Genomic DNA, 13,281 nt, shown 5'->3' on the forward strand with positions numbered 1-13,281 from the left:
CCTGCTGTCCTACACTACTCCCTCGATGCACACTGCTCTTCTACACTACCGCTCACGGGAGTTTGGACGCCTAAAGCAGGACTTTAGACTGGTTTAGCTGTTTTACACGGCTAAACCCAGTCTGTTTGGGCGCAACATGCGTGAAATGCATGTGCGCCTAAGGAAACATTTAAATTGTTACAATTGTTTGGCCATCTAAACAGTCCCGTTTTAAACGGGAAAATTGGGTGCCCAAAACAATTCAATCAGCCCCATAGTGTTTGACGTGAGCAATTACAGAAAATTCCTAAATTTGCACTTATTCAACAAGTAAAAAAATATATATAATCTTTCCTCTTTATTTCTTTGTTCCAAGTGTTATATTTCTGGGCTACTCCATCCTCCCCATACCTATTATATGTACCTTGCTGCATTACATAGGTGAAACTTATTTTGCAAGTCCTGCTTCCATTTTCATCTAGCGATTGTTGTAGTCACTGCTTTTATTGCTGCATAGCTTTGCTCCCTAATCATGTGCTGTTTGCTTTATGGGGGTCATTGCGACCTGATCGCACGCTGCTGTTTTTCGTAGCGCAGTGATCAGGTCACTACTGTGCAAATCAGATCGTTGTTGGGCGATGGATTTAACAAAGAATCCATTCGCACAGCCGATCGCAAGAAGATTGACAGGAAGAAAGGCGTTCATGGGTGTCAACTGACCGTTTTCAGGGAGTGGTTGGAAAAACTCAGGCGTGTCCAATCGATTGCAAGGCGGGTGTCTGACGTCAATTCCGGGACCAGACAGGCTGAAGTGATCGCAGTGGCTGAGTAAGTTCAGACTACTCAGAGACTGCACAAACTATTTTTGTAGTGTTCGGCTGCACAGGCGTTCGCACACTTGCAAAGCTAAAATACACTCTCCAGTGGGTGGCGACTATGCGTTTGCATGGCTGCAAAAAGTAGATAGCGAGCGATCAACTCGGAATGACCCCCTATGTTTGTTGCTGTTGCTACTGCACAGTTTTGAAACTTTAAATAAAATATATTTTAAAAAAAATCATCTGTGATTTGTAATGGTTTGTTTGCACATAACCTATTCACAGTAGTATATGAGAATTACACATCTCATGAGAGATTTGTTTCAAGAACAAAAAAATATTTTGATATTCCTCCATCACTCTCCAACACCTGTTCCATGCAAGAAATGTTTCTTTTTCTGTTTATGTAGTAATAGCTAGCTTGTATTTCTCCACAGGTGTATACATTCGCTAGAAGTGGGTATAGCAGCATACAGAAACCCGAAGTCCAGCCAGTATCAGGACTATGCCTACTTCCTGACTCATGATATCAGCATGATGCGACTTGTAGAGACCTTTCTGGAGAACACACCTCAGCTCATCCTAGTGTTGTATATAATCATCCAGCAAGAAATGGTACACACCTTTCAATGTGAGTACACAGCACAAATTAATTCATTTCCAATTTAGGGGTCTATTTACCAAGCTGTGGGTGGAGATAAAGTACCAACCAATCAGCTCCTGTCATTTTTCAAACACAGCCTGTAACATGGCAGTTAGGAGCTGATTAGCTGGTACTTTATCTCTGTCCACTTTATCTCCATCCAAAGCTTAGTAAATAGATCCCTTAGTTCTTTCTTTGTTCCTCACTAAAGCAGGATGCTCTCTACCTATTGTTACAGCTTGTGCTTTGTGCTCTCCGGAGTATCCTGCATTTACAGATTGCTGTCCTTTCTATCTAATGAACACTTCCCTATCTAGTTTCTCTCATTTTGAATCCCATATTTTACACAGAGAATGGAACAGCTGTATGCAGGAAAAGCAGGATATTAAGGCTAATGTTAGCAGCATGGTTACATGCTTAGGTAGAAATTACGCACACTACGTAGACGCACATGAAGGCACTGCTGCTGTGTTGCAATACCTCTGTCACTCATTCTTTCCACTACCTCCCTCTTGTGTATAATGTATAGACTGCTCATTGGTGCAGGCATAATGTCTTCATGTTGTCCTGATTTGCTGTAGATATAGCTGTGGTTGGAGGTCTCAGAACATGGTGGAAAATATTTTACATTTCCTATTTGATCATATGAAGTAATGGTCGATTCAGTACAAAATGTGTGTATACTGTATAGCAGTGACGGGCTACTTGCAGCCTCTAGCTCCATAATGCTTTGACCTACTTGTACTTTGCTACTTTATATACCACACACTTCACAGGTCATATTATCAGTGGAGGAAGATCAGTGAATCATTAAACAAAGAAGAATCCACATCATGGGACTTCCTCCACCCTATGCAGGGAGGTCAGAGAGCACCACCAGCATGTGTTCTTCCCCCTTCCTCCACCAGAAATAGCTGTGTGGTTCATGCTTGCTTCATTAAAGCAATGCCAGGATATTGTATAGATCTACTGTTATACACCAGATTGCTGCAGTGTATTTATATTTGCTCCATAGAATTGTGTGGTGTATTTTCCCCCTCCTGACATTCAAAAGCTGGTAAAAAAAAAAAAAAGCTCAAGTCTTCTTGAAGTGTCAGATTAAGAGACATTTCTTTAAGGGTGAGAAGCCGACTATCTGGTGACCCCTGGCCCCCGGCGAGATCCCCCAATAACTTGAGACCACAACGATCTTGGGCAAACTTGGTCACAGCTTTATTGAAAACACACCAATACAGAATAAATCGCAGGGCAAGGAAAGAATGAGTGAGCAAGGCTCTTATAACCATGATCGTAAAAAAATGGGTGGAGGCGTGCCCGGCCCAACCGCGTGGGCGCGCCACATCCCGCCCCCCCCCCCCCCGTATACCTATGGGTGGAGGCGTGCTCGGCCCAACCGCGTGGGCACGCCACATCCCGCCCCCCCCGCCTACCCGTGTATGTGGGTGCGTTCGGCCCAACCCAGTAGGCACGCAACATCCGCCCCACCTGGGGACCCCGACCCCATGTGCATACCACCTTGAACTGGCACGCAGCCCGTGCGACCCAGCCGTCCCAAGTCGTAGCCAGGCGTGCGGCCTGGTGAATATGACTGGCCGTCTGCCATCCCCTTACGTAACATTCCATACCATGCCTTGCTCATCACTTTCCCCACGCCACACGAGGCCCCCGGCCCACCCGGGGCCGACGCCCCACCCTGCGACCCCACCCCTATATGCACACTCACTCCAACGCCTCCTGCAAAGCGTTGTTAAACAAATCCAAACCCACGTCGGACACCTCTTCCTGGCCTTTTCCACTCCTGCCCCTGCCCTTGCCCCGCGCCAGGCCAACCTAGGGATTATGCTGGACCATAGAATGTGCACCTGGCTCCACCTTTCCCTTAGCCATTCCAAATCCTCCCTCATCCACCTGATTATGTCGAGCGACTTCACCTTCCCTAGGTCGTTCCCTCCCAAATGCAGTACCACTACCTCTGGGGCCTGGCCCGCCGTTGCCTCCGCCCTGAGTACCGCTTTTCTCAGCTGCGACCACCTCATGCCTCTGACTCCAAACCATCTCACTGCCCAATTTACTTGCGGCAAGCCCAGGTCACGGCCGTAAGGTCTGGCGGCGGCCCGCTCTTCTGCCCAGTGGATGAACGAATGACCCATAATCCATACTTGCTTAACACCCGCGCTGCCTAAAAAGAAAAATGGGGAAAAAGACGGGTGGGTGTGAATGACAATGCACCAACCTATTCGCAGCCCGAGCTTTTAGGGACCACGGGCCTAACGTACCTCTTGTAACAGCTTGACTTCCACCTCCCCAGTTTCTTAATATCCTCTACACTCCCCCCCCCCCCCCCTCCGCGGCCGCTGACGTGGCTGCGCCTATTCTGAAGGAATGCGTGCCATATTTACTCGCGTCCCAGCCCAGCGCCACCACACACCTTTTAAAAACTGCGCTGAACTGATGTTTCGTTAATGCCGCTGAACTACTGTGCACCAGGAAATTACCGCCCCCGGGCGGCCTGCGCTTCGCGAAACTCTGCACCGCCACCACTGGGCAAACCCCTGGATCCGCCTGCTTCCTCAGCTGGATCCACCTGCCCCTGCCTATCTGGTCAGTCTTTGACCTGTGTATCCTACAGAGGACCGCCTCCTTTGACCGCACCACATTCATGGCCAGCAACCCTGTACCTTCACTCCTGCTTGACTCTGCCACAAGCTCCCCAATCCTGAAAGCCCCAGCAAATGCCATGATAAACGCCGTCCTAAAGAGCGTAATCTCATGCTCGTCGCTACACACCCGCTGCGCAACACTCACCAAATCCCTCAGCCTGTCGATGGTGACTGGCTCGCGCATGTCCGGGGCTCTAACCTCTGCCCTGGCCCACCCCCTCAAAATTGTGCGCGCTAGGAAGTCTTTAGTGTAGTCGCTTCTGCCCTGTATTTTTGAGAAAAATGAGATACCTGCCAAGGTGGAACTTGCCGCGGCCCTTGACACCCCTTCCCCCTTTAGCTTACTCAAAAAAGACAAGAGCTGCTGCCTGGTGTCATTTCGGCCACCTGCTCCTCCTGCCTGGAACTGCCTCCATCTCCTCCAAGCTGCCGCATAAGCTGCCCACGTCCTTGGCGCCAGGGATTTCCTCACCAGCTCCCCTAGATCGGCTCCACTATCTGCCAAAGATGAGATGGGCAAGTCAGGCCTACGCTCTTTGCCAGCGGCGCTTCTGCCCTAAACAATCCCCACTTCTGCCGTGAGAGTGCGTCGCCTATGACGTTCTGCACCCCCGGAACGTGCTTGGCCCTGAACGTGACGTTGTGCCGCAAGCAAGTTAAGACCAACTGCCTCAGTAACCTGATCACTGGAGGTGATGCTGCGCTCTGGCTATTTATGGCCTGCACCACTCCCATGTTATCGCACCAGAACTGTATGTACCCGTTAGCCAACTTCTGCCCCCATATGACTACCGCCGCCACAATTGGGAACAGCTCAAGGGCTGCTAAGTTCCTTGTCAGGCCCTTGCTTCTCCACCTCTCTGGCCAAGCCTCTGCGCACCATTCGCCTTGCAAGTAAGCACCAAAGCCTACCGCCCCCGCTGCGTCTGTGTAGAGCTGCAGCTCATGGTTCGGCGACGCCTTGCTGGGCCACAGCCGCACCCCGTTGAAATCCTGCAAAAATCCCTCCCACATCTGCAGATCCTCCTTCAACTCCCTGCCCAGCCTGATGTAGTGGTGCCTCCTCTTTACCCTTGCCGTGGCCCTCTCCAAACGCCGCTTGAAAATCCGGCCCATGGGGATGACTGGGCAAGCAAAGTTAAGGGAACCTAGCAATGACTGCAACTGCGCCAGTGTAACTTTCTTAGCCCCTGCGCATGCCCTGATATCCACGCCCAGTTTCTCCACCTTATCGGCGGGCAGCCTGCATTCCATCTTGAGAGAGTCAATCTCTATGCCCAGGTAAGCCATTACCTCGGCCGGGCCCTCGTTTTTTTCCTTTGCTACGGGGACTCCGAATTCCTCTAACAAGACTTCCAACTCCCCCAACAGCTGACCGCACTGGCCGGACTGGGATGGCCCCACTAGCAAAAAATCGTCCAAATAATGCGCCACCGCCCTCACCCCTGTGTGCACTTCTAGGCACCACTGCAAAAAGTAGCTGAAGGTCTCGAACAGGGCGCATGATATAGCACAACCCATAGGCAGGCATTTATCAATGAAGAATGCCCCCTCGAAATGACAACTCATTAGCTTAAAACTATCGGGATGCAAGGGCAGCAGCCTAAATGCCGACTCGATGTCCAGCTTTGCCATCAGGGCCCCTTGCCCGTGTTTCCTGACAATCTCTACTGCCTGGTCAAACGACTGATATTGCACGGAGCATTGCTGCTCGTCTAGTGACGCCCCTTCTGGGAAGGACAGGTGCTGAATGAGCCTGAACTTCCCGGGCACTTTCTTGGGTACTAAACCTAGTGGCGAGATAACCAAATCCGTTATAGGGGGGCCCCAAATGGGCCTGCCATCCTGCCCAGCTCCAATTCCTTAGAAATCTTTTCCCTTGCCTCCGCTGGCATCGCATCAATTGAATTCAAATTCCTATTGCACGCTGCTGGGGGCACCTCTTTTTTTACCGGAATCCTAAACCCGTCCCTAAACCCCTCATATAACAGCTGCGCCTCCGGCCGTTTGGGATACTTGGCCAGCCATTACCGTATCCCAGCCAGACTCACCGGGCTAGGTGCTTTTCCCAGGTACGAGCACTCCATTAGCTTTCTGCGCCTGGCTTCCCTTTTTTTTAAAGCAATCCTTGGCCGGGTGGCTTCCGTCGCAAAAAGTGCATGCGTGTTTGAACTTGCATATCGCTTGCGTGCACTGCGCATCGTTAAATGCGAAGCACCTGAGCTTGTCCTGCTTGTGCGTACTAGGCCTCCCTGCGCCTCCCTTAGCCTCTGGGCCGCCCTTGTCTTTGTCAAGAACGGTCGCCTGCGCTTTGAACCACACGTCAACGTCCCTGGTGCAAAACTTAATGGGTTTTTTACCCTGAGATTTCCCTCTAAAGGCTTCATCATAAACCCGCCACAAGGATCCCCCGTACTCCCTGTACACTGAGTGTATAAAATTTATGTACTTCAACATGCTGACTGCCATGCTCGGATAAGCCTCTATGTAGCACCCGGCATAAGCAAACATGCCACTTAACCAGTTATCAAATGTCTTATAAGCTTCCACTAGCGCTGGGCCCTTTGTGGCCCACTTCTCCTTGTCTCTCAGACCCGCCGCTGTAAGCGTGCAGATGTCCACCAGCGCCCCTTTCTCTATCTCCTTTCTGATCTGCTTCGGCAGTTGCTCCGCCAGTTCCCCTAGCGCATAATCCCAAGAGCCGCCCTGCGGCAAAAACCCGCTGTCCTTTTTTTCTGCTATCTTTCCCAACTAACTACTTAACGTATCTACGACGGGAGCGCTAGCTTTCTTTTGCTTGCTAATTGCTCTTGCTGCGCGCAGCTGCTCCTTAAACGCCTTACATGCTACCTCATCCTCAGAGTCCGATGAGCTCAGCGCGTCCTTGCTAGCCGCACACGCCGCCTGCGCCCTTGTATTCCCAGACACCTCACCCCGCAAGCTATCATTACTGCTCAATTGTACATCAAAATTATTAACGTTATTGCTATTATTGTTCTCACCATTCCCGAGCTCCTGGCCTGTGCTGGACGAGGTTCCCAGTGCCGAAGCGATGGCCCTCCCTGCGCTGGACGGCGCGACAGGTGCTCCCGTAAACGCCCTCGCTGTGCTGGTCCCGGCGACAGCTGCTTCCGGCCTTGTCCCCGCTGTGCTCGTCGCGGCGACAGACTCGTGCGTAGCAGCCTTCTGTACGATGCATTTGTGCGCTGCGGCATGCTCTTGGATACTGTATCCTGTCCTTGGAGTCTGCTGCAAAGCCGAAAAACCCCTCGCGTCCTTGTCGTGTGCTAGGGGTCTATGAGTCTGGCCTCCCCGTCCTGAAGAAACTGCGAGCCACTCCTGGGTACGATGTCCCTGCTGCGCGTTGGAGGGCAAATCATGCTGGACATCCCCGCATTGACTGTGGCTGCTCCCTGTAGGCGACGCCAGTTGATATCTTCTCCTTGGTGGGGACCTGAACAGCGGCGAGCGAGCCATGCAGCTATGCAGAAGTTCTGCGATGTGCTCTGCCATTTGCATGGTCGCTCTATCCTGCCGCTGTGGTGTGCAGCTGGGCTCATGGTGCTGGCTACTGAGGGGTTGCGTATCCAACCCCATTCCCCACGATCCCTGCTGGTGCCGGCCCGGGTTTAGGCTGCTTCCGCCGTCCCCTGGGCCCCCCCTGCCTGCTGTGCATAAGTGATGCGTAGATGGTGTCTGTGCTGCAATGGGGAGGGTAATAGTGTCCATCTGCTGCATAATAAAAGTCTGCTCCTCCCCCTCTGCACCCTGGCCATCTGACTCTGTCCCCTCCGGTATCAAGCCCCCATAAGCGTACTGCTGTGCACTCACCCCGTTCAGGTAGCCGCCTTCGTATTGCTGCACCGCACGCTGTGTTCTCACAAACTTCCTGCTACGATCTGGTGCTTTAGCCTGGCTGGACTGCTTCCTCTTGTTCGACCTCCGACCACCAGGTGGAGCCCTTCCTGCTTTCCTCTTGCTCAGCTGCTGCTGCTGCTTCTCGTCCCTTCCTGCTGCCGACTGTTGATGTCCGGACTGAGCTTCCTCCCCCTCTCTAAAACGTGCTGGGAGAGCCCTTCTCCTCTCCGGGCGCTCCAGGCATGGATCACCCTGCTGATCTCCGCGACTCCCGTTGGCAGCCTGGCGCTGCCTCTGCTGCTGCATGCTGATGCTGTGTATGCTGAGCAAGAAGGAGGGAGTCCGCACTGCAACCTTTCCGGTAAGAAGTGACTCCTCTCCCTCCTGCTTGCTCCTTAAGAATGCTGCGCCGGCACTGCCCCCCTGCCCGCGACCGTGCTGCCCCACTGGTCCGCTGGCTACCGTAGGTGCCAAAACGGGGACGGGCTCCCCTGCCCGCCCCCCTGCCTTTCCCGCCGCCAGCCACTCGCCCCCCCGCGGCCCTCCCCCTTAGCCGGCTCCAGGCGCCATTTTGGCGTCCTTTGCACCTATTAGATTGCCTGCTGTGTTATTACAGACTTGTGTCCCTTTCTTTAATTCAGTGTTTTGTATTAGCATTTTACTGAGATTACAAGTGACGCACATGTGGCAATTGCAGTACTGTATATCCAGTTTCCCATCACTGGTATAGATCAGTTTGGAAGTAGTTTTTCAGACTAGCACATACTTTGAATGGTATATTTTCAAGATATCCAGCTGTCGGGATCCCGGCAGTTGGAATACCAATGTCAGAATCCCAACCGCTTGAATACTGAAGGTAAGTATAGGTGCGAGGGCTGGGGTTTGGCTGCTGGGGGATTGGTGGTTAGGGTTAGACTGCAGAGAGGGGGCTCGGGTGGGGAAGTTAGAATACTTACCTCGCCCCTATCGGGATCGTGACCATCTGGATGCTGGTGTCGGTATTGTGACTGCCGGCATCCCGTCCGCCGGTTACGCATACTTATCCCCTTTGAATAACTTGCCTCACAACATCTTCTGTATTCAACATTGTGCGGGTACAAGCACTTTCTTTCATGTTTTAATGTATTTATTCATTTTATGGTTTATCGTCATATTTTCTCTTGCGTCCTAGAGGATGCTGGGGTCCAGATTAGTACCATGGGGTATGGACTGGTCCACCAGGAGCCATTGGCACTTTAAGAGTTTGAGAGTGTGGGCTGGCTCCTCCCTTTATGCCCCTCCTACCAGACTCCGTTTAGAAAATGTGCCTGGAGGAGCCGGTCACAGCTAGGGGAGCTCTCCAGAGCTTTTCTAGAAAAAGTTATTTTAGAGTTTTTTATTTTACAGGGAGGCTGCTGGCAACAGCCTCCCTGCAGCGTGGGACTAAGGGGGGGGAGTAGTGTCCACCCTGCGGGGTCTGAACCACTTACTCCGCTGACAGGACATTGAGCTCCAGAGGGGACAGATCGTCCCACGCCACAGGGGATTGCTCGCCCAAGCAGCATGCCGCCACCCCCTTACAGAGCTGAAGATTGTGGTGAGTAAGACACCGACCCCCCCTCGCAAGCGGGGGGCCGGTGTGAAGATGGCGGCAGTAGGGTAGGAGCGCAGTATTAACTGCGCTCCGGGATGACTCAGTGGTACATAGTGCGGCACATAGAGGGGCGCCCTGGGCCAGCGCTTACACCCTACACTGGCCACAAAGCCTGTCGGGGTCCCAGGATCTCAGCCAGCATCAATCCAATTATTATAATAGTAGTACAGTGCAGCATTTTGGTGACCACCAGTATAGTAGTACCGTACAGTAGTCCATTGCTGTATCTTGCAGCTCCGTGTCACTTCAAGTATCCATATCTGTGCTGCATTGTTTGTGAGCAGTATAGTAGTACAGTGCAGCATTTTGCGTACCACCAGTATATATATAGTAGTACAGTACAGTAGTCCATTGCTGTATCTTGCAGCTCCGTGTCACTTCAAGTATCCATATCTGTGCTGCATTGTTGTGAGCAGTATATATAGTAGTACAGTGCAGCATTTTGGTGACTGACCAACAGTATATAGTTGTACAGTACAGTAGGCCATTGCTGTATCTTGCAGCTCCGTGTCACTTCAAGTATCCATATCTGTGCTGCATTGTTGGAGCAGTATATATAGTAGTACAGTGCAGCATTTTGGTGACTGACCAACAGTATATAGTTGTACAGTACAGTAGGCTATTGATATAATAATATTACAGGCATATAATTCCACACATTAAAAAATGGAGAACAAAAATGTGGAGGGTGAAATAGGGAAAGATCAAGATCCACTTCCAACTAGTGCTGAAGCTGCTGCCACTAGTCATGGCAGAGACGATGAAATGCCATCAACGTCGTCTGCCAAGGCCGATGCCCAATGTCATAGAAGAGAGCATGTAATATCCAAAAAGCAAAAGTTCAGTAAAATGACCCAAAAATCTAAATTAAAAGCGTCTGAGGAGAAGCGTAAACTTGCCAATATGCCATTTACGACACAGAGTGGCAAGGAACGGCTGAGGCCCTGGCCCTGGCCTATGTTCATGGCTAGTGGTTCAGCTTCACATGAGGATGGAAGCACTCATCCTCCCGCTAGAAAACTGAAAAGGGTTAAGCTGGCAAAAGAACAGCAAAGAACTGTGCGTTCTTCTAAATCACAAATCCCCAAGGAGAGTCCAATTGTGTCGGTTGCGATGCCTGACCTTCCCAACACTGGACGGGAAGAGGTGGCTCCTTCCACCATTTGCACGCCCCCTGCAAGTGCTGGAAGGAGCACCCACAGTCCAGTTACTGATAGTCAAATTGAAGATTTCACTGTTGACGTACACCAGGATGAGGATATGGGTGTTGCTGGCGCTGAGGAGGAAATTGACAAGGAGGATTCTGATGGTGAGGTGGTTTGTTTAAGTCAGGCACCCGGGGAGACACCTGTTGTCCGTGGGATGAATATGGCCATTGACATGCCTGGTCAAATTACAAAAAAAATTACCGCTTCGGTGTAAAATTATTTTAACAGAAATGCGGACAACAGGTGTCAAACCGTGTGTTGCCTTTGTCAAGCTGTAATAAGTAGGGGTAAGGACGTTAACCACCTAGGAACATCCTTCCTTATACGTTGCATTCATCAGAAGTCATTGACAAGTTCAAAAACTTTGGGTGACAGCGGAAGCAGTCCACTGACGACAACTAAATCCCTTCTTCCTCTTGTACCCAAGCTCCTGCAAACCATACCACCAACTCCCTCAGTGTCAATTTCCTCCTTAGACAGGAACGCCAATAGTCCTGCAGGCCATGTAACTGGCAAGTCTGACGAGTCCTCTCCTAACTGGGATTCCTCTGATGGATCCTTGAGTGTAATGCCTACTGCTGCTTTCGCTGCTTTTGTTGCTGCTGGGAGTCGATAGTCATCCCAGAGGGGAAGTCGGAAGACCACTTGTACTACTTCCAGTAAGCAATTGACTGTCCAACAGTCCTTTGCGAGGAAGATGAAATATCACAGCAGTCATCCTGTTGCAAAGCGGATATCTCAGGCCTTGGCAGCTGTGTTGGTGTTAGACGTGTGTCCGGTATCCACCGTTAATTCACAGGGACTTAGGGAATTTCTTGAGGTAGTGTGTCCACGGTACCAAATCCCATCTAGGTTCCACTTCTCTAGGCAGGCGATACCGAGACTGTACACATACGTCAGAAAAAGACTCACCAGTGTCCTAAAAAATGCAGTTGTACCCAATGTCCACTTAACCACGGACATGTGGACAAGTGGACAAGTGGAGCAGGGCAGACTCAGGACTATATGACTGTGACAGCCCACTGGGTAGATGTATTGCCTCCCGCAGCAACAACAGCAGCGGCAGCACCAGTAGCAGCATCTAGCAAACGCCAACTCGTTCCTAGGCAGGCTACGCTTTGTATCACTGCTTTCCAGAAGAGGCACACAGCTGACAACCTCTTATGGAAACTGAGGAACATCATCGCAGATTGGCTTACCCCAATTGGACTCTCCTGGGGATTTGTGACAGCGGACAACGCCACCAATATTGTGCGTGCGTTACATGTGGGCAAATTCCAGCACGTCCCATGTTTTGCACGTACACTGAATTTGGTGGTGCAGAATTTTTTTAAAAATGACAGGGGCGTGCAAGAGATGCTGTCGGTGGCCCGAAGAATTGCGGGCCACTTTCAGCATTCAGCCACCGCGTGCCGAAGACTGGAGCACCAGCAAACACTCCTGAACCTGCCCCTCCATCAGCTGAAGCAAGAGGTGGTAACGAGGTGGAATTCAACCCTCTATATGCTTCAGAGGATGGAGGAGCAGCAAAAGGCCATTCAAGCCTATACATCTGCCTACGATATAGGCAAAGGAGGGGGAATGCACCTGACTCAAGCGCAGTGGAGAATGATTTCAACGTTGTGCAAGGTTCTGCAACCCTTTGAACTTGCCACACGTGAAGTCAGTTCAGACACTGCCAGCTTGAGTCAGGTCATTCCCCTCATCAGGCTTTTGCAGAAGCAGCTGGAGAGATTAAAGGAGGAGCTAAAATGGAGCAATTCCGCTAGGCATGTGAGACTTGTGGATGGAGCCCTTAATTCGCTTAACCAGGATTCACGGGTGGTCAATCTGTTGAAATCAGAGCACTACATTTTGGCCACCGTGCTCGATCCTAGGTTTAAAGCCTACGTTGTATCTCTCTTTCCGGCAGACACAAGTCTGCAGAGGTTCAAATACCTGCTGGTGAGAAAATTGTCAACTCAAGCGGAACTTCACCCGTCAACAGCTCCTCCTTCACATTCTCCCGCCACTGGGGCTGCGAGGAAAAGGATAAGAATTCCGAGCCCACCCGCTGGCACTGATGCAGGGCAGTCAGTAGCGAGTGCTGACATCTGGTCCGGCCTGAAGGACCTGCCAACGATTACTGACATGTCGTCTACTGTCACTGCATATGATTCTGTCACCATTGAAAGAATGGTGGTGGTGGAGGATTATATGAGTGACCGCATCCAAGTAGGCACGTCAGACAGTCCGTACGTATACTGGCAGGAAAAAGAGGCCCTGCACAAACTGGCTTTATTTTACCTAAGTTGCCCCCCTCCAGTGTGTACTCCGAAAGTGTTTAGTGCAGCTGGTCACTTTGTCAGTGATCGGCGTACGAGGTTACTTCCACAAAATGTGGAGAAGATGATGTTCATCAAAATGAATTATAATCAATTCCTCCGTGGAGACATTCACCAGCAATTGCCTCCAGAAAGTACACAGGGACCTGTGATGGTGG

At 51.0% G+C, this 13,281-nt stretch overlaps 2 protein-coding genes across 3 annotated transcripts in view; one reads left to right on the top strand and one right to left on the bottom strand.

Moving 5' to 3' along the window:
- Positions 1 to 13,281, top strand: part of XKR8 (XK related 8) — an 86,123-nt gene that overhangs the window by 26,429 nt on the left and 46,413 nt on the right. The window contains exon 2 of the mRNA XM_063954573.1: positions 1,235 to 1,428. Coding sequence (XP_063810643.1) covers positions 1,235 to 1,428 — 194 coding nt within the window. The remainder of the gene's footprint in view (positions 1 to 1,234; positions 1,429 to 13,281) is intronic.
- Positions 2,639 to 8,416, bottom strand: LOC135037597 (uncharacterized). Of its 2 annotated transcripts, XM_063954570.1 has the most exons (3): positions 7,103 to 8,416; positions 4,446 to 4,598; positions 2,639 to 3,619 (listed from the first exon to the last, which is right to left on the bottom strand). In XM_063954570.1, the coding sequence occupies exons 1-3, from the start codon at positions 8,262 to 8,264 to the stop codon at positions 3,048 to 3,050; spliced, it is 1,887 nt and encodes a 628-aa protein (XP_063810640.1). In that variant the 5' UTR covers positions 8,265 to 8,416; the 3' UTR covers positions 2,639 to 3,047. The 2 variants fall into 2 exon arrangements, with proteins under 2 accessions (XP_063810640.1, XP_063810639.1); XM_063954569.1 differs by lacking the exon at positions 4,446 to 4,598 and having other exon boundaries at positions 7,103 to 8,409.

The sequence above is a fragment of the Pseudophryne corroboree genome, chromosome 2 (assembly GCF_028390025.1).
Source record: "Pseudophryne corroboree isolate aPseCor3 chromosome 2, aPseCor3.hap2, whole genome shotgun sequence".
Taxonomy (NCBI): Eukaryota; Metazoa; Chordata; class Amphibia; order Anura; family Myobatrachidae; genus Pseudophryne; species Pseudophryne corroboree.

Bases quoted from the DNA above. Each gene is read 5' to 3' on its own strand.
- LOC135037597 (XM_063954570.1), bottom strand. From the start codon at position 8,264: ATGCAGCAGCAGAGGCAGCGCCAGGCTGCCAACGGGAGTCGCGGAGAT. The intron at 4,599-7,102 runs GTGAGAACAATA...CATCTTTGGCAG, and splicing joins AGGCCAGGAGCTCGGGAATG to ATAGTGGAGCCGATCTAGGG. The intron at 3,620-4,445 runs GTAAGCTAAAGG...TTTTCTTTTTAG, and splicing joins GCAGCTCTTGTCTTTTTTGA to GCAGCGCGGGTGTTAAGCAA.